Here is a 25,231-nt window from a genome sequence, read left to right as displayed (position 1 = left end):
TTTAAATATTCCAGAGCGATGAAAATATACCGCATCTACCACTTTGATAATTATTTATAATGAACACTACCCCCCAATAATAGTGTTCTCTGCCATTCTAAATCCGGAAGTGATCGCATGTGCACAGGCACGCACACGTGCTTCACGTTCAACTTCAAGAAAATCCAGGTTCCGTGTGATAGGAGGTAAAAATGCATGTTTTATGTTACTTTGTGACATTTATTTGTGTTTTTGTTGATCAGAGATTGATATCTTGTTTAGGGAATCCTCACGTAGCTCAATTGAACACTTGATTCATAAAAAAATTATATGCAGGTTCACACACAAGCTTCATGTCGGCTTGCTGTTCGATATGAGCCATTATGGTAAAATCAGCATAGATGGTTATGCACTGGGAACGTTGTTAGCACATTGAAAGTTCTAGATCACCATGAGAATAGAAGCAGTGTTGGTGACATTCAAGATAAGATCCCGTGCAAACACGCGAACAGTGCTGTAGCTCAAACAATGGTCGATAGGGGTCTCTTGTGAACGGATACCGGAGGGGCCTGTACTTTTTCCATGCCAAGACCAAATACTCAACTCGAAGAAGTTTTGAAGACTCCTTGGTGTTCATACGGCTAAGCTTCCATGATTCAAATGCAACCCATTTACAATAGAATTATTATTATTGATTCCAGATTGGTAAAAAAAGTGATGGCTATTGTAACCACGGCAACAGAACAGACCCTGGCCATCTGAGCTTACTTCGTGTCTTTAGATTTAAATTGACAGGATAATGTAAAAGTTTTTCATCACTAAAAGTTTCTGCTGTGACATCCTTACATATATAGCATAACGGGACATTACTGCTGAGATGATGAACGTGATTCAGCTTCCCTCACTCCAACAAAACATACTTTTAAAGTAAATAATCATATTGTTGATGACAGAATAGCATACTTTATTCAATGAAAAAAAAAGACAACAACAACACCACAGAGTACGGTACAATTTTTCAACTGCTAAACTTGTTTGTTTGTTGTACTCGAACACCGACCATTCAAAATGAGCACAAAGACTATATAGTTTGCTCAGAAGTATTTACATTACTGCAAAACATCATAGGCTGGTGTCCCTATTTGTATTACAGCATTCTGTACATATCTCTGGCCTGTCTCCACAGGTTTATATATTCCAATTGTAAAAAAAACCACTAGTACAGAATCCACATAACAGCATAGTAAATGTTCCCTTCATCTTCATACCCAACAAAGATGCTAGGTTCATAGCCAAGCCTGGTGCTCCTTCCCATCTCTTGCTCCAACAACTCTTTGGTTAACTTTCCATGAAACGTCCATTTTCCAAACCTGTTTGTGTTAAACACAGCAGAGAACCTTATACCATCAGTTGTACTATAAGGGTCCAAATGAGCTAATGTCTTCTCACCCAAGCCATTGGTATGTATAGCTGTCTGAAGCTCGGGGAGGGTTAGCCCTGTGTACACAGCAGTCTTTGAGACATCATTCTGTTTCTCAAGTACGTAAGACAAGTAGAACTGGTCATGCACTGATATGACACTCTGCATACTGATGACATACCCTGCTGTTATCTTATCTCTCCTGTCATCTTCATACTTGTCTAAAGTTTTCTCCCATCTGACTTTAGTCTGCTGAAGTTCTCGGGTAGGCTTGTGGACAAATGTGACAACATGGCAGACTTTACGACATGGCTCACTGGTATAGCTGGTCAGGAAATCTACATGATATCCCTTTGTCTCTAACTCACTCACACCCTTTGAGAGCTGTTTCTTAGATGGATACAACCCTACCTCTTGAGAAGTCCCATTCTTAGTAATCTTACCCTTTCTGAGAACTACAGCAAAATGTGCCTTGTTCTGAACATTGTAAGCACTAACCCACTGTACCTCGTAGCCTAAGCTGTGTACACCGTTCAAGTATGCTTTCATGTGATTGTCTGGTATTCCATGTTTCAGTGCCACCATCTTGCCTGATTTCAGCTCAGTGACCATGTCAGTGTAACCTTGGATGAACAAGTCTTTCTCAGGCATTTCAGAGGTACATGTATGTATCATGTTTGCTAGCTGTCGTCTGACTGGAGGGCTGATAGGGTTGTTGCCATGGAGACAGATTACCCAACATACTCCTTGCTTTACAGGGCCATCGGTGTGACCATACAGAACAATTTGCTGATTTCTTGTTAATCTATGCTGCCCATCACAGAACGCCATGACATACACCCCTTCACTACCCCCTCCCTTCCACCAGGTGCCATTGTTGTTCACCTGCATCCCAGCACCATGCCACATCTCAACATGCTGTGGCATCGGCAACTCAGGTTTCTCTAGCATCCTCTTCACTGTCTCTGTCTTGTGGAGTCTTGAAGGTGCTTGGTGCCCAACTGCTTGTACAAGGTGCAACAGGTCTGGTATGGTTGAATACCAGGTCTCAGGTGTAGGGATCAGTTCTCCAGTATGTCTGTCTACAAGTATTTCACCCTCTTCAAACAGGTGTTTCTTCTGAGACTTTGAGGCCTGCCCTGGTCTCAGCTCAGTAGCCCACATACCAAGTGGCTCAAGAACTTGCTCAGAAACAAAGTCCTTGTAGTTCTGTCCTGAGATAGTCTCAATAACCTTCCTAAGGAGCAGCTCATCCTTGTCAGACAGGTGAAACTTGGTCCCTGGGTCAGACGTAAGGTCAAGGGAAGTTGGCTGGACAACCTGCACCAACTGGTCAGCAAGGACACTAACGTCTGCTGCGGACCGGGAGTCGTTTGGATTGGAGGATAGATGGAGCGATGAAGGAAGGTGGAATTTTGTTGAGCTCTTTGTGCTTTTCCAGCCTATTTGTAGGGATAAAAGAGAAAAATGGTTACAATAGATCTACACACAAGAAAGTTTGCTATAAAATCTCTTCTGCCAAAGTACACAGTGGTTGATTTTGTTATCCCTGAAACTTTTATACTAAATGCTATGAAAGACTTTCATTTAATACTAATGAATCAGTATTGATGATGATAGCATAACATGACTGTACCTGCAGTGTGGTGCAGCAGGTGCAGAACAGTTACATCCAGGATTCTGGGGTCATACAGCTGCATGTCCACAGCTGCAGGAAACCCGAGGACCCCGTCTGGTCCAAACACCTGATCCTGCAGCCCGACTCTGTCCTCCTCCACCAGCCTCATCACTGCTGCAGCAGTCAGCAGCTCACTCAGGGAGGAGATGGGGATGGTATCACCTGCACTGGTCTCTCCATGTCCCTGAAATATTGAACCATAACACAAAGTTAAACAAACGGTGTACACTCCTAAGCCTTAGATCTAATAGTTATGGCATCAATAAGGGCCATCCAGTTTAAATAAAGGTTCCATTCATTCATTCATTCAATAAAAAAGTATATCTTTCCGTTTTAGTGGCATACTGCTTGAATGAAATGACATGCAGCTACATGTACATGTATATGGTGAAATCTGGTTTATCCAAATACCTTCATGTAGACAAGTTTCTCATCCTGTAGAACACCAAGGCTGGCACCGTTGTATCCATTTTCCTCCATAACCCTCATGAGTTCTTTGTCAACCAGTTTGTCCGAGGTTGCTGGGATAGGCTGAACCAGCCCTGCAAAGATACAGTGTTAACGAATGTGGAGTTGCCCTCAAAAATGAGTGTACTATTCATACTGCGTACCATTATGTACTTTATTATTCTTTTAATTCCCTTTCAATAAAATGCTTACAAGGAAGAGGTATTGCAAGCCCTGACAAGGATATAGCGAACCAGCGTTCTCACCTACAATGTACTTATTCTGATGTCTTATCCTGACATTTTAGATCCCTTCCTTTAGCACTTGCTGGACATAAAGGTGAATGGGTCAGAAAATAAATTTGCTCAATGGCTGTCCTGCCAAGTCATACATAAATAAATGCTGTCAACAAGGATAACAAGATTAACCCAGGGCATGGTCAGTCAAGTAGAGCACAGGATCCCATAGTTGCACACAAGCAGAAGGCAGGCCTATTAACCACTTTCATACTCCCAAAGGTAGGACTAGCTGTCAGCAGCTTGTTTAGGGAAGGAAGAAAGGTCACACGAGGTCAAACATGCCTCATTTCTTCTTCCTCACATCTGCTCTACTGGTATCTTATCACGCAGTTTCCTTAGTAACACCACAGTTTCTTGAGACACCTTAAGTCCATCTAAGACATTGAGTGCTGTCAGTTGTTTTTACAAGGAGCAGAGTACCTGAGATGATAAGAAAGAAGACTTTTCTCTGTGCCTTTACTGTTTTCCTGCTTGCCAGACTAACTATATCATGTTCACCTGGGCTGAGAAAATTCTTTAGAACAGGCTTTTAAGTTCAGATTAGAAGAAACCCAAAACTATCAGCATCTGTGGGTACCACTTCAGTGAATAGGTACAGTACTCATAGGTACATGTAATGTGTTCTCAGTAAAGAGTGGTAGTGCATCAATAGAATTCAAAGGCCCATTGGACCAACTATAACATCACAAAATCTTGTAACTTCTGATCAAATTAACTTATTTGTACAGAGGACTTAGTGAATCTGTCACATGTTCCATAAAATGAACAAAACATTTACAAATGTGATAATAGCATTGATGATATTACAAGTAACTAAAGTTTACTAGCAATTGTACAATCTACTGTCAACAAAATTTTTGTTCATAGATTCCTAATTTTGGTAAACATGATATGTTTAGTTAATACATCTAATACATGTACAATATATGATTATAGTAGCAAGCAGCTCTTTGATCCTTTGGGATTTGATTCAGATAAATCCTAACTTCAAACAGTATTATCCACACCCCCATCATCTTGCTGCAGGTGTGCTTGCTCATGAAAATGGTTGTCATAATCTGCTTGTAAAACCTCAGGTTTTGTAAACATACAGAGAACTACTACCTACAATCAATATCCTCTAACGTAGCCTGCGCACCTACTCTCCAAGCAGAGGTAAGACCGGGGTATTTTTTAGGTATGTTCGCAGTATTTTTTTGGGGGGAGGTCTCAAGATAAGAATAAAATACCGCAAAAATAGGTCGAAAATACCCCGACCTTACCTCTGCTTGGAGAGTATGGGTACTCTCCTAGTTAGTTTTGGTGGAGTATGGTAGCTACGGAAAACTAACTAGGATGGCACCCAGGCTACCGTTGAAGGTTAGCGTGGAGTCCAGCCTTGCTTTGGTCTGCTCCCAACGTTGCTACCGGGAACAGTTGGCGGTAGCGACATTGGGAGCAAACCAAAGCTAACAAGGCTGGACTCCAGGCCATTTGAAGGTGCCCTCTCCCCGAAAAATGTGTAGACTATTCACTCTCCCAGATTCCTTCAGGTAAGGTTGCTCTCTAACTGTAAGAAGATATTGCATCACAGGTTAGTTTTGTTGAACATGGTCTGCCATAAATCCTCCTTACACCTTAGCTATTGTGTTAATTAATTGTAAGTTATCCTCTATGGAGAGAATAGCCTGATTAAATCACACCCCTGGCAATCCCCATGATAAAGAGGTTTATATCACACAGATCAGAGAGGTCATTAGCACAATGTTTGTTCCAAGCAAAGCTGTTTCCTGTGGCTCTTACACTGTACACCATTCCCCCAACAAACACAGGTATTGATTCAGACCCACCTGCACCCAATATAACACACAGAAAACACAAATGGACAAATGCTCGAGCTTAAAGTACATACTCCACTGGAGGCTGGATAATACACCTGTCCAGATAGCCCATACCTTTAAACATGCTGATGTTTAAGACTGTCAGTGTATGATCAAAGATGAAATCTTGCTATGGAATGATCAAAGGCACCTCTCCAACAGAAAATGAAGTACAAGCCCAGAGTTTCAAGTCTACTTTTATTTACATCACCCCATTAAACCTGCTGTGTATGTAACATAAAAGGATACAATTTACAGCTTGGATAGTAAAGTACACAACTTGTCTGCAAAAAGAACAGCTTGATAAAACAAAGACTGTTGGCCAACACTGAGATGTAAACTGTTATTCTATGGCATGAGTAAATGGAGATATTCACTCAGCTCTGTTGAGATAGCGTTCCCCATCTTACCACTTAACTGTAAATTGGGAGAGCTTTTATTTAGTTCGAACCCCAAAATATACTACTATATATCTATGTTCTTTTGCAATGGTTTTATTCTGTAGCAGGAGGGAAAGGAAATTTTTGCTGTGTTTTAGCTTTGCAGTTGAAAAAATTCTGTAGTAGAGTAATTATAGTACAAGAGAAACATATTTGCAGTATCATGAATTTGCGGCGAAGACAAAACACAGTTTCAACACTGATTTGGATGTCTAGATCACATAGTGTACTTTTTAGTCCAACCCTGGCTAGATTTGAAGACCTTTCAGAAGAACAACAGGTTCAAAGCCTTCTTTCAGAAATTCACATTTAACACATTTTTTTCTGCAGAAGACTGAAAGTTTCTTGCATTGACAAACCTCTGGTTCACTGGTAGAACATGATAATGACAGCTTGCGCTGAAAGAAAAGACTGTGTTGATAGTATACCACTTTCCTTCCTCTTGGAAGCAATGTCTTTTGTCCTAAAAGTTGGGTAAACATAATCTGAGGAAGCTAACAAGCAGAGCATTTTACAGGGCACAAGGTGGGTAAACTTTAAGAGGGGTTTCATCTTAGAGACTTTTTTTACAGTGAAGATCATGTTTCAACCCCAAGGGTTATGGAGTATACCTTGGATGAATAAGTCTCTTGTGCGCTAGCCTTGTTGTTATGGTATAATGTAACCACCTTTTTCAAGTGGAACATTAGAACAGCAAGGTTGAATTCGCTATGTGGTGTCATGGTTCTCAACAGGTGAGTTCAACGATGTGCAAATTACAGTGGGTTTGTGCCTTTACTAACTTCATTAATAACAATAAACTATGTGCAAGAATTTGTTTTTATAGTTGGTCGTTTGCAAGTTTGAAAACCAGCAGAATTTCCGTATAAAATCCAAACCCAAATCAAGAGCCAGCAAAAAGGTTAGAGGCAACAAATTCCTTCCTCTTGAAATCCTCTTGTTTTCAGTGTCATCACTCATGGCTGATGTAATAAAATCTGTAATGACTTGTAAATTGGACTTGAATCTGCCTTATTCTGCTCAGATGCTTGTTTACCAAACGAGCTGCATGCCAGACTTTCTGGCCAAGTTCAAACACAGTCCAGACCATAAAACATCATAAACGTTACCACATCTGCTGATAGAAGTAACCAAACAGATCTGCTCTCAGTAGAAACATTTACACAAACTTGGATGACCTGACTTAATTATAGAACACTAATACAAGTTCATACAACCCTACTTAGCAAAGTTTGGTGATGCTACCTTCCAAGCAGATGTAAGGATGCAGCTCATTCTCTGTGTTTTAAGCATTTTTCTATGCAACAATTTAGTACTCTTTTCTAATGCTGTAATTTTTATAGTTCTTTAAACTGCTTTGTAAAAATCGTTAGGTTATGCTTGGTTCTGTTGATGAAGGTTAGACATCCAGGTAATAAGACACGCCAAAAATAGTTACTCAAGCAACTGGATTTAAAAAATGTTGCCCTGTGTTGCTGATTTCCAACCCTTCAATGTGTTTCCCGATGTTGAAAGGATGGCCTGTCAGAAATACTGGCATCTTCCCTTCTTGACTGTGTGTGGAGATTCTGTTTTGCGATTGTGAATCTGTTTTTGTGTATTGAACATTTACAGTTTGTTCGAACACAGGGAATACACACGTAGGTGTTAATCTAAAGGAAGTGCGACACTTGAAAAAGGCAACAAACTATTCTGATGCAAATCGTTTCCAGCAAGTTGGCCGATTTCAAGTATCGTTTCCAGGATGTGTACTGGTGATAATGGTCACTCATACTAGTCCTGGGCTCAGAACAGTTTCCGCTATAAACATTTTGTCAGTGGTCAAGCCTTTCAAAATGGCTATGGACTGCTTTTTCTCATGTTCCTATGTTCACATTATAACCTCCTTGAAGAAAGTTTCACTGAGCCTCGTATTGAAATGCATCGCTTTTGTTCTACCGATACAACTTGAGCGGCACGCCATCAGATCACGATGGACGACGGACTTAAAAGATACTAGTACTTCCAGGGACGTATTAACAAGTTGTGTGCCGAATAGAAACGTAGTAGCTATAGGATCATAACTTCTAGTTCCTTAGTCCAGCTCGCGACTTGTATGTCGGAGCCGATCGCTTTGAGTGGGATTGACGATACCCTAAACCTACCGCCCCAATAGTGTCCCGGTACAAAATGTACTTGGCATATGTTGAAAAGTCAGGGGAAGGATGAAAAGCGGTTAACTCACCATGAACATTCAGTATCAGATGTATAACAGACACTGCCAGGAAAGTCAGGTGCTCCCAGTCCGCCATCCTGCTGTAGAATACCACCCAGAGGAGGCGTGACAGCCGACTGGTCGGTCCGCGGGAAGACACGGCCTGTGTGTTCCACAGCGCCGACACGCTCAGTAAACCCGAGACAAGTGCACAGTCACGTGACGCCAATGTTTGCCTTGTGTTGAAGAAGGCTTCTCACTTTCGTCTTTCTGCAAACTGATCACGGTCTTGATCACCGGGGTTATTTGTTCCGAAACGCTAGACATTTCTTCACTTTCGGAAAAAGTCCGTAACCTTTGAAGACATGGTAGTGAAATTTCAGTGTATTCCAGTGGCGTTTTGCAAGTCAAGCAAGGAGCTACAGCCCCTTGCGTTTTTTACAGATCTAAGGATCTGTTGCTCAGAGAAATTACGCGTGGAGATAGAAGAAAAGTCATCCGAGGCTCCAGAAAGTAGATTCAAGGAGATGTAGGTTACTAGCCGCTGCGACTCCGAGGACGCATTTGTTGAGTCGCCGCAGCTTGTAGGTTACTAGCCCGTTACACTTTAATACAGACCCCGTCGGACTTTTCCCCTAATGGAGTACAGTTGGGATGAATAATATATACTACATGTGTACAAGTAGTAATTTTAGCACGATCGGTAAAGTTATAGCTGTTTCTATTGTACCACTTGATGCAGGTGTTTCATGAGCACGAACCTACCATGGGGAAGAATAGACAAAAGAGCCGCCCGGCGACTAAAGGTGGAAATGCAGGAAGCCAACCAAAGAACGTCTTCTCCGTATCCAAGCATAAAGCCATGAAAGCAAAGAGGAAAGCAAAGTCCATTGATGTGAAAAAGGTCAGAAGAAGTTTCAATACACATTTTCATTTTTTTCAATTTGTAATTTTCTCAGTGCTGATTTGTGAATGTGCAGTTTCAACATGATAAACTGTTGTCGTTTTTATCCAGCTGAATTCTCAGGTACGTCAGGAAGTGAGAAGAGTAAACACAACAACAGCAAACTTACAAGAGGAACTAGTCAGGGTACAAAAGGACACAGAAACACAACAGGTAACAAAATGAAATTGACATCTACAAAATTCTGTCTTATTCAAAAACCTACACTTTACATCTGTGTGATCATAACTTTTAAAAGTTTGTTTGCCACAGTTGGGCACAACACATTTTCACCATTATTTAACTAAATACATTGAAATATAAATATCACATGTTGTCATTTGTATTGCCCATAAGCTAATGATTTTTGTTGTGCATTTTCAGATCATGAAAACACATCTAAAGGCCAAGCCGACCCCAGGAACAGAGCAACCACCACCAGACATGGAGGCTGCTGCATTACAGTTTGCTATGTTATGATAACAACAAAAACTCTTACAGTTACTTTGTAAGTATTTGCAGTGGAACAAAGTAGGGTCAAATGTTGATAAAAATCATCAATTTCACAAGGCCAGAAAAGTAACTTCTACAAAATCAATCCCTGCCTTCTGCAGCCTATGTCATATACATTATTGTCAAAGGTAGTATTTCTATGTCACTCACAGACTATGAATTAATTACACAATGTAACATTTGTCAATCGTGCATTCTACCATTAAAACAGAATCAGTATGGAAACTCACAACTTTGTTTTGTTCCATTAATGCAACATCTTAACTTGAAGCCTGCTTGAAAAAAAAATTGCCATAGAAAAGAAATAAATGGTAAATTGTGAAAACTACAATATAAAGACTTGATGTATGATTAACATACATGATATCTACAGCTAAGCCTTAGGAAAGTTGGATAGCCTCATTACTTCAGCCTATTGGCCTCAACACTACCAAGTACCAACTGCTAAAGTAAATAAAATACAGAATGATACATAAAGAAAAAGGGCCTACTATAATATAAATGAAATGCCCACGTTTTCCATATTCAGTCCTCTAAAACAGTCCTATGTGTCTTGCTGCTCCTCTTCTATTGGATGAAGACTTGCTGACATCTCCTCCACTAAATCTTCCAAGATGCTGACAGCCTTAGATGGCTCTGTGGCCTCTCCACTTTCCCCATCCGGAATGTTGCTTTCCCCATCCGGAATGTTGCTTTCCCCATCCGGAATGTTGCTTTCCCCGTCTGGAATGTTGTCGTCGGGGATAATGGCAGCTATGGCAGACCCCACTTCCCCCTCTTCCTTGTTGGTGCTGCCTGCCGACTCCTGTGGTTTGCCGCTTGAGATACGACGAAAGCGTGGTTTCATGTTGTCTGGGGTAACCCCAGTCAGGAAGGACCCCTGGTAGTCCCGTACTATGTCCATCCCGTGGGTGCTTTTTAGGTGGTCGAAGAGCTCGCGGAGTTTATTTGTGCGAAAGTCATCGCATGAGCTGCAGTTGTACAGTTTCAACCCTTGGTGCCTCTTGGTATTTAGAATGTGTTTCTTAAGGTTATCTACGTCATTGCACCTATAGGAACAGTGAGGACACTTGTGGGGCTTTTCACCTGAAAAATAAAAGACATGTTTATGTTAGGTCTGTACAGCATGGTAAGCCTTCGTGCCCCAGCCTTTCTAAAATACTATTCCAGACCACATGATGTAACTCATGCAAATTGTCTTATTGGCATGTTGCTACAATGAACTTCAACAAGGTTGCAGTGAATCCCCACATCCCTAGTCAAGAGTTATGACAGGATACCTTCATGACAAGATGGACACATGCTCTTTTCTTAATCAATTTCCTGGTGCAAGTTTTTTTTTCACACACAAAAGAAGCTAACATTTAGAAAGAAGAGAAGGCATTTGACATGGAAAGGCATCTAGAGTAGGAAATATATATATATAACTTGCTGAAAAAAGTTGGGTATCAACAGCACATACCAGTAATAATTAATCATTCAATATATTTGTATGTTTTTCAAGACTTTGTAACTGGAAGACAAACCTGAATGTGTCAGGATGTGCCTCTTCAAGTTGGTGAGTTGCAGAGTGGTGTATTTACATTGTTCACATTTCAGTAATCTTTCGGCGGGTCTTGTGTGCCTGTGGCGGATGTGCCTGCTCAAACCCTGTCTGTTGACACTAGCATATGAGCACCTGTCACAAAGGAATGGCTTCTCCCCCGTATGCCTCATCATGTGAGTCCTGAGCTCTGAGGGTGACATAGCCCTGAACGTGCAGCCCTCATGGGTGCATTTGTGAGGTTTTAGTCCCTTGTGCATTTTCATGTGAGCACCAAAGTTGCCCAATAGATGGAACCTCTTCCCACAGACCTCACAGATGATATCTTTCTCCAAGCTTTTTTCATGTATCTGAGCTCTGTGACGCTGTCTTGCTCTTCTTGACGGGAAAAACATCTCACACTGATCACAGGGAAACACCTTGCCTTTCTCAACAAGGTGTTTTGGTACATGATGCTCTATGTCGTCCCTTTTGGAAGTCTGGTATTCACATATGGTGCAACTGTATCTTTTATCCCCTTCCGGATTTTCCTGGATGTGCTTGTACAACTCCTCATAAACAGCATGGTCCTGTGTTTTACAGTGCTCTTCATATTCTTCACTGGTGTAGGCTACATGTCTACAAGGGTAACACAGAAAGATCGGGTCATGACAAGCTTTCTTCTTCTTGAGATACTTTTCTGCATGTTTGTACAGAGCACAAGGCTGGTGAAAGGCTAGGTTACAATACTTACATGCAAACACGTCAGTTTTAGCTGCACGTTTCCTGTATGTCTTCTTAGGCTTTGCATGACTGGGGGAATTCCCATCATTTTTTGTCTTCTTTCTGTCTTTGTCATCAGATGCTTCACTGAGCTCATCTGAAGAACAATCAGAACTATCAATCTCAGTCAACTTCTTCTTTCTTTTCTTTCGTTTCTTCTCATTCCTAACCCTACTGTCATTTTGCATGCTGCTTTCCATGCTGACATCGACATACGTCTCCTTGTCAACTTCACTGTTCCTGTCTTCCCTCCTGGCTTCTCCTTCATTCCCATTTGCAGATTCCTCACCATCTTGCAGACTGCTTTCCGCCTCAGAATTGGTGCTAGCAGTCCCTTCATCAACCCTATGGCCTGCGTCTTTCCTTTTGACTTTCCTTCTCTTGGATGGGTCATCAGATTTTTTCCTGGTCTTAACTTCGCCTCTACTGGCTACTCTGAGGTGCCTTTGACATTCCCTCTGACATACCTCACAACAACTACTTTTTGGACCACCGGCAGCAATTTTGAGGTGCTTTTTCGTGCCAAGGTGTATCTGTAATTGCGCTCTACTCTTATAACCCCTTTGACATACCTCACAATACCAATTGTTGACAGCTCTGGGTTCCTTTTTACTCCCAGGGTTCCCTCTCAGTTTGTCTTTATCTGCTATATCCTTACTGTTGGTACCCTGTGGTACCTTATCATGTGCAGTTGTATCACTGGCATCATCAGCTGTATCATGGGGAATGTCTCTGTCTAGTAACTCATTGCTTCCCCCTTCTGTTGTATCCTTCTCAGACTTCTCTGTGGTATTGGTTTCAGCTTTACTGGCTGCTTCAATATGTTTGGCAGTTGTTAAGTGTTGCTCCAATTTGGATTTATAGCCATAATCCTTTTGGCATACTTCACAATAGCCATCAGTTTTGGCTGTACCGCTAAGGACCGCAACTGCTCTGAGGTGTTTTTTACTTTCAAGGTGTGCCTCTAATACGGATGCATAACGATAATCATGTTCACATACATCACAATAGCCATCCCCTTCCTCCATGGTTGCTCTGCGATGCTTTTGACTACAGAGGTGTTCTCTCAATTTGGATTCATACCGAAATTCATGTTGACAAACATCACAGTAGGTACCCTGTACTTCAGCATTACCATCCACCCTTGAGGCTGACCTAGTGCCAGTGGCAAAGGGGGTGTCTTCATCACTGGATGAATCACTAAAGGCTGCTGCTTCTTCGAGGTGCTTTTTAGTTTCAAGGTGTGCCTTTAACCTGGATGGATGACCGTAATCATATTTACATAGTTCACAGTAGGTATCCTGATCTTCATTATCATCCACCTGTGAGACTGATCCGGAACCTGTGGCAAGGGGGGTGTCTTCATCTTTGGCTGTACCACTAAGGGCTGCCACTTCTTCGAGGTGCTTTTTAGTTTCGAGGTGTGCCTGTAGTCTGAATCGATTACCATAATCATATTCACATACGTCACAGTAAGTTCCCTGTACTTTGAGATCATCCACCCATGGGGCTGACCCGGAGCCTGTGGCTGGGGGGGTGTCTTCATCATTGGCTGTACCAATAAGCTTAAGGGCTGCCGCTTTTCTAAGATGTTTTTCAGTTTTGAGGTGTGCCTCTAATCTAGATGGATTAATGTAATCATATTTACATATGTCACAGTAGGCTCCCTGTACATCGGTATCATCCACCTCTGAATCAGAACCTGTTGCTTTGGGAGTATTGGCTGTACCACCAAGTTTAAGGGCTGCCACTACTTCGAGGTGCTTTTTAGTTTCAAGGTGTGCCTGCAATCTGAATCGATTACCATAATCTCGTTTACATACGTCACAGTAGGTTCCCTGTACTTCAGTGTCATCCACCTGTGAATCAGAACATGTGTCTTCGGGAGTATTGGCTGTACCAACAAGTTTAAGGGCTGCCACTACTTCAAGGTGCTTTTTAGTTTCAAGGTGTGCCTTTAATTTGGATCGATTACCGTAGTCATGTTTACATACATCACAGTAGGTTCCCTGCACTTCAGTACTATCCACCCGTAAAGCAGAGCCTGTGGACTGGGGAGTGTCTTCATCCTCCATGTCTTCTGCACCAAATCCACAACTGTCATCAGAGCTCAAGTCATCATTGACACAGTCCACTGTCATGGCCATGGGAGGACTTTTGGGTCTTTCACCTTCTTCTGACCTGTTCTCCTTGGTCATCTCAGCATCATCTTCAGCACAGCCAACTTTCCTAAGATGTTGTTTGCTGGCAATATGTTTCTTGATTTCAAAAGTGTTGTTAAACTCCACTCCGCAAGTCTTACAGGAGAAGTCCATACGTGTTGTGCTTGGTGTTAGAAGGAATGGAATCTGGGGCTTTTGACTCATTGGTTCTTCATGATGATCCTTCTCATCCACACATTCCACAGTCATCATTGGAGGAGAGCCAGGTGTGCCTGTTTCCACCGTGTCTGATTCAGGAGGCTGGCTATGGCTATTTTCAGCAGCGTCTTTGTCAACTGTTGGACTCTTGACAGAGCTTGATGCAGGATGATTTTCACTCTCTGTGCCAGCACCAATTGTGTGGAATGTAGACATGAATGTAGACACAAATGCCTCAGAAATGATGTCAGCTTTTCCTGCATTTGCATCCCTAACATCTTCAGGACATCTTGAGGCACCATCTTTGGCCACAGGATCACTGCCAGTTTTACTTTCGGCATTCTGAGACTTTTTACCCACCAGACGAACACAAGAGAAGTTTCTGTGCTGGACGTAGTTGTCCAGTCCTAGGATGACCATTTTGCAGGCCCGACACTGATGTGTGTCATCGTCCTCCTCTTCCATTCTTGCTGCAGCTACAGACAAAAAAGTGATGTTTACAGTTTAGTCATAGTCAATATCTATGGGGCAATTTGATTGCTATAGAAAAGTTAGATATGAATGGTTTAGGTGTGTGTGACAATCCTTTCAGTGTGATATGGCCAGCTGATGCATGCCTGCAAAACTGGTTGTGCTGAATGTCATTCGTATCGGCTGAATAATTTAGATACAGATATGAATAATGATGATTATACATGTAGTTAACAAAATGTTCATGACCATTTTAACATAGCTTGGGTACTGTTAGTTCACTGGGGTTCGCATACTTGTGAGGGAGCGACTATTGGAGCCCCGGTTAACTAAATGAGCGCCTTCACATATTCACACACTGCACATGCTTACTTGAATGTGCGAAAACGCTTATTGTTTGTTTGTTTATTTGAAAGATCTCCATTTTTGGATAATTTTGCAACCAGACCAATTCTATCAGGCCATAGCAAGCATTTTGCTGTTTCTCTCCAAAACTTGATGTTCGCTAGCAAGGACGTTGTTGCTAGCAAATAGAGTAGAGTCAAGATCTAACCAAGGCTGTAAGTGCAACGTTAACACTATGCAAGGACATCCTATATAAATCCTTGCACTATGTAAAAATTTATCAAGAGTTGATCAATGATACTTTGACCATAATACCTCAAAGCAAATAGCTGGTTACAACACACATAAAATAAATTAATGTTACTGTTTAACCAATCAAAGCTTATCCCGGTAAGGAAGACTGAAAAACCATTGTTTGGACAAACATAATATAGAACTAGAATGGCAACATTTTCGGGAAAATGCAGGATATTCCCCTCCCATTACCCACACCTCAAGTATGACATCCTTAGTATTGGCTGTAAGGGTATTATGAAGTTTCTGCATAAATTATGCAAAGGAGGTCGGCATTAGCATAAGTTATGGTCAGGTGCGTTCACCTTTCCTAAAGGTACCTACATCTCAAATATGACATCTGTAGCTTTTATGGTAAGGGATATACATATATTATGCATAAAGCACTCATTAGCATAATTTATGGCCAGGTTTTCAGACCTTTCCTAAAGGTACCTACATCTGAAATATGTCATCCGTAGCCTTTACAGTAAGGGAAATACATGTTTATGCATAGATTATGCAAATGAGGTCTGCATTAGCATAATTTATATACAGGTGTGTTCACCTGTCCTAAAGGTACCTACATCTGAAATATGACATCCGTAGCCTTTACGGTAAGGGATATGCATAAATTATGCAAACGAGGCCCTCATAAGCATAATTTATGGCCAGGTTTTATGACCCTTCCTAATGGTACCTACGTCTCAAATGACATCCGTAGCTTTCACGGTAAGGGAAATACAAGTTTATGCCTACATTATGCAAATGAGGTCCACATTAGCATAATTAATGGCCAGGTGTATTCGCCTTTCCTAAAGGTACCTACAACTCAAATATGACATCCATAGCTTTTACGGTAAGGAAAATACAAGTTTATGCATTAATTATGCAAATGAGGCCTCATTAGCATAATTTATGAACAGGTGTGTTCACCTTTCCTAAAGGTACCTACATCTCAAATATGAAATCTGCAGCTTTTACGGTAAGGGAAATACAAGTTTCTGCATAAATTATGCAAACTAGGTCCTTATTAGCATAATTTATGTCCAGGTGCATTCACCTTTCCTAAAGGTACATACAACTCAAATATGACATCTGTAGCTTTTACGGTAAGGGAAATACAAGTTTATGCATAAATTATGCAAATGAGGTCCTCATCAGCATAATTCATGGCCAGGTGTGTTCACCTTTCCTAAAGGTACCTACATCTCAAATATGACATCTGCAGCTTTTACGGTAAGGGAAATACAAGTTTATGCATAGATTATGCAAATTAGGTCTTCATTAGCATAATTTATTGTGAGGTGTATTCACCTTTCCTATAGGTACCTACATCTCAAATATAACACCCGTACATTGTAACATAAGGTACATATAACTTTCTGCAATACCATTAGTAGAGCTACCACCGCACATCTACTTGGTTTTTGGCAGAAGAAGAAGAAGAAGAAGAAGAAAGAAGAAGAACAGGCAAGCAAAAACAGTATATCCCCCTTCCCACTGGAAGGGGAATATAATTTATACCGTCCACACTCCATCCCCAAGCTGCCCCCCTCCCTCCTAACATAATGATCATCAATAGATTACCCAATAACACTGCAATTCTAGAGGAATTCAGCCTTTGAAACGAACATTTGACAACATAGTCTGGCTGTGAGCAGTTATGCTAGATTTATTTGCTAAAACAGGGAAGAAAACTGTCTTTGTAGCTTACTCAGCACGGGAGTTTGTCACAGCGTCACCCCAGTTGACCTGGTAAGAAAACAAATAGCGCGTCATTTGCTAACACATTTACAACAGTTACTAGTAGCTTCCTCGGAAGTTGTAACTCATACTTTAGAATTGATAATTACAATAAGAATGCTTAGATTAAAAAATATATTTTTTTATCTTTATTTTGGTCTTGCTGATTTGCAAAGCACAATAAGTGATTCGAATGTGCGGGCACACAATATGCTCTTGATTTTATGAAGGGTTTCAGCTTGGCGAGCTGTACAACTACAAGGTAACAGAACCACAAAGTGACCCACATCGACGTGGATAAAATCATAGTAGGGTACCCTACAAAATCACGACAAACGAATATGTTAAAGTCGAGGGTACGATCTACAAAATAACTGAAAACAAAAAAAAGAACCTTTTGATATGGGGTCATGCGGGGTCATACGGAACTGCAGCCGACTCACCTCGGCAGGCAGCTGCAAAGGTCACGCGCATTATACGCCGAATGGGAAAACTTCACAGTCTCATTCCTACGATCTATTACCACATCCGCTGATAGAAGTAACCAAACAGATCTGCTCTCAGTAGAAACATTTACACACAGTTGGCTGACCTGGTTAAATCATAGAACACTGTTACAACCCTACTTAGCAAAGCTTGGTAGCAAAGGGTACAAAAGGACACAGAAACACAACAGGTAACAAAATGAAATTGTCATCTACAAAAATCTGTCTTATTAAGCTTTACAATACAAAAAGTGCACTTTACATCCGTGTAATCATAACTTTTTAACACTTGTTTGCCACAGTTGGGGCACAAATTTTCACCATTATTGAACTAAAAGAAAACAAATATGTAGAAAGTTTATTTAGTCATTCTTTATCACTTAATGTACATCACATAATTTTTGGATATAACTTACATACGTTGAACAAGTTTCGCTACATCAATCAACTGTTGTTAGTTGCAAAATTATCTATTGTGAAATTTAAGTTTACATTGTCAGCCTCGAACTCATTATATCTAGATCCGCAAACCCTCTTGAAAGTCTTCAAATCAGAATGTTCTGTCAGAAACTTAATATAAGCCACACATTGTAAAATATTCTAAGACATTTAATAAAGTGCCGTGACAAACACGGAATCAGAATTTAAAAAAAAAGATTTAAAAAAAGAATACAAATATCATATGTTATCATGTGTACTGCCCATAAGCTAATGATTTCCATTGTACATTTTCAATCAAGAAAACGCATCTAAAGGCCAAGCCGACCCCAGGAACAGAGCAACCACCACCAGACATGGAGGCTGCTGCATTACAATTTGCTATGTTATGATAACAACAAAAACTCTTACAGTTACTTTGTAAGTATTTGCAGTGGAACAAAGTAGGGTCAAATGTTGATAAAAATCATCAATGTCACAAGGCCAGAAAAGTAACTTCTACAAAAAAAATCCCTGCCTTTTGCAGCCTATGTCATATACATTTTTTTTTCAAAATTATTATTTCTATATCACTCACAGACTATTACATGTAATTAATTACACAATGTAACAATCTCATTATCAAAACATTTTCAAATTAGTCATTTTGGTTACAATGCACTATATGTCAATATGACACAGAAATATCCACTACTTAACCATACATTCTACCATTAAAACAGTTTAGAAACTCACAACTTTTGTTTTGTTCCATTAATTCAACATCTTAACTTGAAGCCCGCTTGAAAGAAAATTGCCATTGAAAATAAATAAATGGTAAATATGATAAACATACATGATATCTACAGCTAAGCCTTAGGAAAGTTGGATAACCTCATTACTTCAGCCCATTGGCCTCAACACTACCAAGTACCAACTGCTAAAAATAAGATACAGATACATAAAGATAAAGGGCCTAATGTAATAAAGAAGAACTTTATTGTACGACAATTGTACATGGTACAAAGTATGGCAAGAATTCGTAAACATAATACAAAGTAGAAGTATAGAATAAAACTTAACATCCTAATTACTAATACAATACAATACAATAAGGGCTAGTATATATTTTGATATAGCATCCTAATTACTAATACAATACAATAAGGGCTAGCATACATTTCTATATAGCGTAACAGTTATGATCGAGTTGGTTTAATCATTAGTTTCGGTATTTTCCCTAATGTGAAAGCAGTCGTTAAGATATTTACCTATTTTCGTATTGAAATGCCCATGTTTTCCACATTCTCTGTCCTCTAAAACAGTACTATGTGTCTTGCTGCCCCTCTTCCGTTGGATGAAGACTTGCTGACATCTCCTCGACTAAATCTTCCAAAATGCTGACAGCCTTAGATGGCTCTGTGGCCTCTCCACTTTCCCCATCCGGAATGTTGCTTTCCCCATCCGGAATGTTGCTTTCCCCGTCCGGTATGTTGTCATCTGGGATAATGGCAGCTATGGCAGACCCCACTTCCCCCTCTTCCTTGTTGGTGCTGCCTGCCGACTCTGGTGCGTTGCCGCTTGAGATACGACGAAAGCGTGGGTTCATGTTTTCTGGGGTAACCCCAGTCAGGAAGGACCCCTGGTAGTCCCGTACTATGTTCATCCCGTGGGTACTTTTTAGGTGGTCGAAGAGCTCGCGAACTTTATTTGTGTGAAAGTCATCGCATGAGCTGCAGTTGTACAGTTTCAACCCTTGGTGCCTCTTGGTATTTAGAATGTGTTTCTTAAGGTTACCTACATCATTGCACCTATAGGAACAGTGAGGACACTTGTGGGGCTTTTCACCTGAAAAATAAAAGACAGGTTGATGTTAGGTCTGTGCAGCATGGTAAGCTTTCATGCCCCGGCCCTTCTAAAAATACTATTCCAGATCACATGATGTAACTCATGCAAATTGTGTTATTGGCATGTTGCTAGAATGAACTTCAGCAAGGTAGAAGTGAATGACAGGATACCTTCATGACAAGATGGACACATGCTCTTTTCTTAATCAATTTCCTGGTGCAATTTTCCTTTTTCACACACAAAGAAGCTAACATTTAGAAAGAAGAGAAGGCATTTGACATGGAAAGGCATCTTTAGTAGTAGGAAATACATATATACAGTATAGAGTCCATTCCAAGTCACCACAAGGGTTCTTGGATGATATTTGCAATTAGTTTGAAGAAATCTGAATAAAAGAATATCTAAGTCACAGCGATTATAAATTTTTTCAAAGTCAATATGAAAATTTGAATTTATTTGAATCCAATTAGATTTTTAAGGAACATTTTGAAAGAGGCCGCACAAAAATATCTTGATTTAGAATAATTTGCAAATATCTATGTGATTCCTCTTAATTTCGAAATATAGAGGAATATAGACAAAGCTTTCTGAATAGTGGATTAGGGTAATTGCCCCCATAAAATCAGGTGCTAATCCAGCCCTATTGTCTGCCTCTGTGTATTTTTAGATGTCACTGCTGGACACTGTTAGGTCCTTTGTGCAAGCCATCTATGCATGGTGCCCAAGCATACTTCGCAAAGATGTGGGAATTGCTTTCTTCACAGCCCACTGACCCATTTATGATATGTTACAAATAATTGTACAAAATGGTAGATTGCTGTAACCATTATTTAGAAACTATTAGAAATATCATATTCCACATCATTAATATTTCCAAAGATTTACACAACCAGGCAAATGATTATAAAGTAGAAATGACATTCACATTATTTCCAAAGTATGAAATCTCCTAGACAAATAATTACCAAGAATTAATAACAGTTGTAAATTATGACAATAGCAACCCTTGTGGTGACTCGGAATGGACTCTATAACTTGCTGAAAAAGTTGGGTATCAACAGCAAAAAAAGTTTTAGTCACACCAAGGACCTCCTTGGTCACACATACAGTCACATGGTAATTAATTATTCAATATATTTGTATGTTTTTCAAGACAAACCTGAATGTGTCAGGATGTGCCTCTTCAAGTTGGCGTACTGCAGAGTGGTGTATTTACATTGTTCACATTTCAGTAATCTTTCGGCGGGTCTTGTGTGCCTGTGGCGGATGTGCCTGCTCAAACCCTGTCTGTTGACACTAGCATATGAGCACCTGTCGCAAAGGAATGGCTTCTCCCCCGTATGCCTCATCATGTGAGTCCTGAGCTCTGAGGGTGACATAGCCCTGAACGTGCAGCCCTCATGGGTGCATTTGTGAGGTTTTAGTCCCTTGTGCATTTTCATGTGAGCACCAAAGTTGCCCAATAGATGGAACCTCTTCCCACAGACCTCACAGATGATATCTTTCTCCAAGCTTTTTTCATGTATCTGAGCTCTGTGACGCTGTCTTGCTCTTCTTGACGGGAAAAACATCTCACACTGATCACAGGGAAACACCTTGCCTTTCTCAACAAGGTGTTTTGGTACATGATGCTCTATGTAGTGCCTTTTGGATGTCTGGTATTCACATATGGTGCAACTGTATCTTTTATCCCCTTCCGGATTTTCCTGGATGTGCTTGTACAACTCCTCATAAACAGCATGGTCCTGTGTTTTACAGTGCTCTTCATATTCTTCACTGGTGCAGGCTACATGTCTACAAGGGTAACACAGATAGAGAGGGTTGTGACACGCTTTCTTCTTCTTGAGATACTTTTCTGCATGATTAAACAGGGCACAAGGCTGGTGAAAGGCTAGGTTACAATACTTACATGCAAACACGTCAGTTTTAGCTGCACGTTTCCTGTATGTCTTCTTAGGCTTTGCATGACTGGGGGCATTCCCATTATTTTTTGCCTTCTTTCTGTCTTTGTCATTAGATGCTTTATTGTGCTCATCTGAAGAACAATCAGAACTATCAATCTCAGTCAACTTCTTCTTTCTTTTCTTTCGTTTCTTCTCATTCCTAACCCTGCTGTCATTTTGCATGCTGCTTTCCATGCTGACATCGACACAGGTCTCCTTGTCAACTTCACTGTTCCTGTCTTCCCTCCTGGCTTCTCCTTCATTCCCACTTGCAGATTCCTCACCATCTTGCAGACTGCTATCCGCCTCAGACTTGGTGCTAGCAGTCCCTTCATCAACCCTATGGCCTGCGTCTTTCCTTTTGACTTTCCTTCTCTTGGATGGGTCATCAGATTTTTTTCTGGTCTTAACTTTGCCTCCACTGGCTGCTCTGAGGTGCCTTTCAGTAAGTAAGTGTGCCTCTAATTTGGACCTACGGACAAAGTCCCTTTGACATACCTCGCAATAACTACTTCTTGGACCACCGGCAGCAGTTTTGAGGTGCTTCTTTGTACCAAGGTGTATCTGTAAGTGCACTCTACGCTTAAAACCACTTTGACATACTTCACAATACCAATCGTTGACAGCTCTGGGTTCCTTTTTACTCCCAGGGTTTTTTCTTAGTTTGTCTTTATCTCCTATATCCTTACTGTCAGTACCGTGTGGTACCTTATCACGTGCAAGTGTATCATTGTCATCATCAGCTATATCATGGGGAATGTCTCTGTCTAGTAAATTATTGCTTCTCCCTTCTTTGACTGTTGTACCATTCTCTGACTTTTCTTGCTCCATGGTTGCTCTGCGATGCTTTTGACTACAGAGGTGCTCTCTCAATTTGGATTCATACCGAAATTCTTGTTGACAAACATTACAGTAGGTACCCTGTACTTCAGCATTACCACCCACCCTTGAGGCTGACCTAGTGCCAGTGGCAAAGGGGGTGTCTTCATCCTTGGATGAATCACCAAGGGCTGCTGCTTTTTCGAGGTGCTTTTTAGTTTCAAGATGTGCTTTTAACCTAGATAAACGGCCGTAATCATGTTTACATAGCTCACAGAAGGTAGCCTGATCATTATCATCCACCTGTGAGACTGACCCGGAGCCTGTGGCAAGGGGGATGTCTTCATCTTTGGCTGTACCACTAAGGGCTGCCGCTACTTCGAGGTGCTTTTTAGTTCCAAGGTGTGCCTTTAATTTGGATTGATTACCATAGTCACGTTTACATACATCACAGTAGGTTCCCTGTAGTTCAGTACCATCCACCTTTGAAGCAGAGCCAGTGGACTGGGGAGTGTCTTCATCCTCCATGTCTTCTGGACCAAATCCACAACCGTCATCAGAGCTCAAGTCATCATTGACACAGTCCACTGTCATGGCCATGGGAGGACTTTTGGCCGTGGGTATTTCATTTTTTTCTGACCTGTTTTCCTTGGTCTTCTCAGCATCATCTTTAGCACAGCCAACTTTCCTAAGATGTTGTTTGCTGGCAAGATGTTTCTTGATTTCAAAAGTGTTGTTAAACTCCACTCCGCAAGTCTTACAGGAGAAGTCCATACGTGTTGTGCTTGGTGTTAGAAGGAATGGAATCTGGGGCTTTTGACTCCTTGGTTCTTCATGATGATCCTTCTCATCCACACATTCCACAGTCATGATCATTGGAGGAGAGCCAGGTGTGCCTGTTTCCACCATGTTTGATTCAGGAGGCTGGCTATGGCTATTTTCAGCAGCATCTTTGTCAACTGTTGGACTCTGGACAGAGCTTGATGCAGGATGATTTTCACTCTCTGTGCCAGCACCAATTGTGTGGAATGTAGACATGAATGTAGACACAAATGCCTCAGAAATGATGTCAGCTTTTCCTGCATTTGCATCCCTAACATCTTCAGGACATCTTGAGGCACCATCTTTGGCCACAGGATCACTGCCAGTTTTACTTTCGGCATTCTGAGACTTTTTACCCACCAGACGAACACAAGAGAAGTTTCTGTGCTGGACGTAGTTGTCCAGTCCTTGGATAACCATTTTGCAGGCCCGACACTGATGTGTGTCATCGTCCTCCTCTTCCATTCTTGCTGCAGCTACAGACAAAAAAGTGATGTTTACAGTTTAGTCATAGTCAATATCTATGGGGCAATTTGATTGCTATAGAAAAGTTAGATATGAATGGTTTAGGTGTGACAATCCTTTCAGTGTGATATGGCCAGCTGATGCATGCCTGCAAAACTGGTTGTGCTAAATGGTATTCATATTGGCTGAATACTTAAGATACAGATATGAATGATGACGATTCTACATGTACATGTAGTTGACAAAATATTTATCGCCATTTTATCATAGCCTGGGTTACCGTCCAATTTAGTTTACTGGGGGTTGCATACTTGCTCCCTCAGTCTTGTGAGGGAGCGACTATTGAGAGCCCCGTTTAACTAAATAAGCGCCTTCACATATTCACACACTGCACATGTGTACTTGAATGTGCGAAAGCGCTTATTCAGTTATTGTTTCTTTTTTTGAAAGATCTCCATTTTTTGATAATTTTGCAACCAGACCAATTCTATCACTAGTACTAGTAGTAGCATTTTGCTGTTTCTCTCAAAAACTTGCTAGCAAATAGAGTAGAGTCAAGATCTAACCAAGGCGCCAAGGTCTAACCAACCTCCTTGGTCTAACCAAGGCTGTAAATCCTTGCACTATGTAAAAATTTGTCAAGACGTGGTCAATTATGGTACTTTGGCCATAATAGTAATACCACAAAGCAAATAGCGGGTTACAACATAAAATACACTTAACGTTATTGTTTAACCAATCAAAGCTTATCCCGGTAAGGAAGACTGAAAAACCATTGTTTGGACAAACATAATATAGAATTTATACCGTCCACACTCCACACACAAGTTGCCCCCCTCCCCCCTAACATAATGATCGTCAATAGATTACCCAATAACACTGTAATTCTAGAGGAATTCAGCCTTTGAAACGAACATTTGATAACATAGTTTGGCTGTGAGCAGTTATGCTAGATTTATTTGCTAAAACAGGGAAGAAAACTGTCTTTGTAGCTTACTCAGCACGGGAGTTTGTCACAGCGTCACTCCAGTTGACCTGGTAAGAAAACAAATAGCGCTTCATTTGATAACACATTTACAACAGTTACTAGTAGCTTTCTCGGAAGTTTTAACTCATACTTTTGAAGTGATAATTACAATAAGAATTTTTAAACTTTAAAA

At 40.8% G+C, this 25,231-nt stretch overlaps 4 protein-coding genes across 4 annotated transcripts; 1 reads left to right on the top strand and 3 right to left on the bottom strand.

Moving 5' to 3' along the window:
• Positions 1-96: 96 nt before the first annotated feature.
• LOC136439112 (ribosomal biogenesis factor-like) lies at positions 97-9,853 on the top strand. Its single transcript, XM_066434304.1, has 4 exons — positions 97-185; positions 9,059-9,220; positions 9,332-9,433; positions 9,644-9,853. The coding sequence occupies exons 2-4, from the start codon at positions 9,083-9,085 to the stop codon at positions 9,737-9,739; spliced, it is 336 nt and encodes a 111-aa protein (XP_066290401.1). The 5' UTR covers positions 97-185; positions 9,059-9,082; the 3' UTR covers positions 9,740-9,853.
• On the bottom strand, positions 920-9,061 carry LOC136439108 (uncharacterized). Its single transcript, XM_066434297.1, has 4 exons — positions 8,347-9,061; positions 3,489-3,619; positions 3,036-3,261; positions 920-2,841 (listed from the first exon to the last, which is right to left on the bottom strand). Exons 1-4 carry the CDS (start codon positions 8,411-8,413, stop codon positions 1,196-1,198), a joined length of 2,070 nt encoding a protein of 689 aa, XP_066290394.1. The 5' UTR covers positions 8,414-9,061; the 3' UTR covers positions 920-1,195.
• On the bottom strand, positions 9,448-17,823 carry LOC136439105 (zinc finger protein 407-like). The gene is made up of 3 exons (XM_066434291.1): positions 17,244-17,823; positions 11,299-14,913; positions 9,448-10,858 (listed from the first exon to the last, which is right to left on the bottom strand). The coding sequence occupies exons 2-3, from the start codon at positions 14,900-14,902 to the stop codon at positions 10,317-10,319; spliced, it is 4,146 nt and encodes a 1,381-aa protein (XP_066290388.1). The 5' UTR covers positions 14,903-14,913; positions 17,244-17,823; the 3' UTR covers positions 9,448-10,316.
• A 1,328-nt stretch (positions 17,824-19,151) lies between these two features.
• Positions 19,152-25,159, bottom strand: LOC136439106 (zinc finger protein 91-like). Its single transcript, XM_066434292.1, has 3 exons — positions 25,069-25,159; positions 21,182-24,082; positions 19,152-20,022 (listed from the first exon to the last, which is right to left on the bottom strand). The coding sequence occupies exons 2-3, from the start codon at positions 24,069-24,071 to the stop codon at positions 19,502-19,504; spliced, it is 3,411 nt and encodes a 1,136-aa protein (XP_066290389.1). The 5' UTR covers positions 24,072-24,082; positions 25,069-25,159; the 3' UTR covers positions 19,152-19,501.
• Between the last annotated feature and the right edge of the window lie 72 nt (positions 25,160-25,231).

This window comes from Branchiostoma lanceolatum, chromosome 7 (genome assembly GCF_035083965.1).
Source record: "Branchiostoma lanceolatum isolate klBraLanc5 chromosome 7, klBraLanc5.hap2, whole genome shotgun sequence".
NCBI classification, from domain to species: Eukaryota; Metazoa; Chordata; class Leptocardii; order Amphioxiformes; family Branchiostomatidae; genus Branchiostoma; species Branchiostoma lanceolatum.
Note: the sequence above shows the minus strand (reverse complement) of the source record. Positions and strands in the feature narration are given on the sequence as shown.

Bases quoted from the DNA above. Each gene is read 5' to 3' on its own strand.
- LOC136439108 (XM_066434297.1), bottom strand. From the start codon at position 8,413: ATGGCGGACTGGGAGCACCTGACTTTCCTGGCAGTGTCTGTTATACAT. The intron at 3,620-8,346 runs GTGAGTTAACCG...GTATCTTTGCAG, and splicing joins TCTGATACTGAATGTTCATG to GGCTGGTTCAGCCTATCCCA. The intron at 3,262-3,488 runs GTATTTGGATAA...TCAATATTTCAG, and splicing joins AGAAACTTGTCTACATGAAG to GGACATGGAGAGACCAGTGC.
- LOC136439112 (XM_066434304.1), top strand. From the start codon at position 9,083: ATGGGGAAGAATAGACAAAAGAGCCGCCCGGCGACTAAAGGTGGAAAT. The intron at 9,221-9,331 runs GTCAGAAGAAGT...GTTTTTATCCAG, and splicing joins AGTCCATTGATGTGAAAAAG to CTGAATTCTCAGGTACGTCA. The intron at 9,434-9,643 runs GTAACAAAATGA...GTGCATTTTCAG, and splicing joins AGGACACAGAAACACAACAG to ATCATGAAAACACATCTAAA.
- LOC136439105 (XM_066434291.1), bottom strand. From the start codon at position 14,902: ATGGAAGAGGAGGACGATGACACACATCAGTGTCGGGCCTGCAAAATG. The intron at 10,859-11,298 runs GTTTGTCTTCCA...TTTATTTTTCAG, and splicing joins GCACATCCTGACACATTCAG to GTGAAAAGCCCCACAAGTGT.
- LOC136439106 (XM_066434292.1), bottom strand. From the start codon at position 24,071: ATGGAAGAGGAGGACGATGACACACATCAGTGTCGGGCCTGCAAAATG. The intron at 20,023-21,181 runs GTTTGTCTTGAA...TTTATTTTTCAG, and splicing joins GCACATCCTGACACATTCAG to GTGAAAAGCCCCACAAGTGT.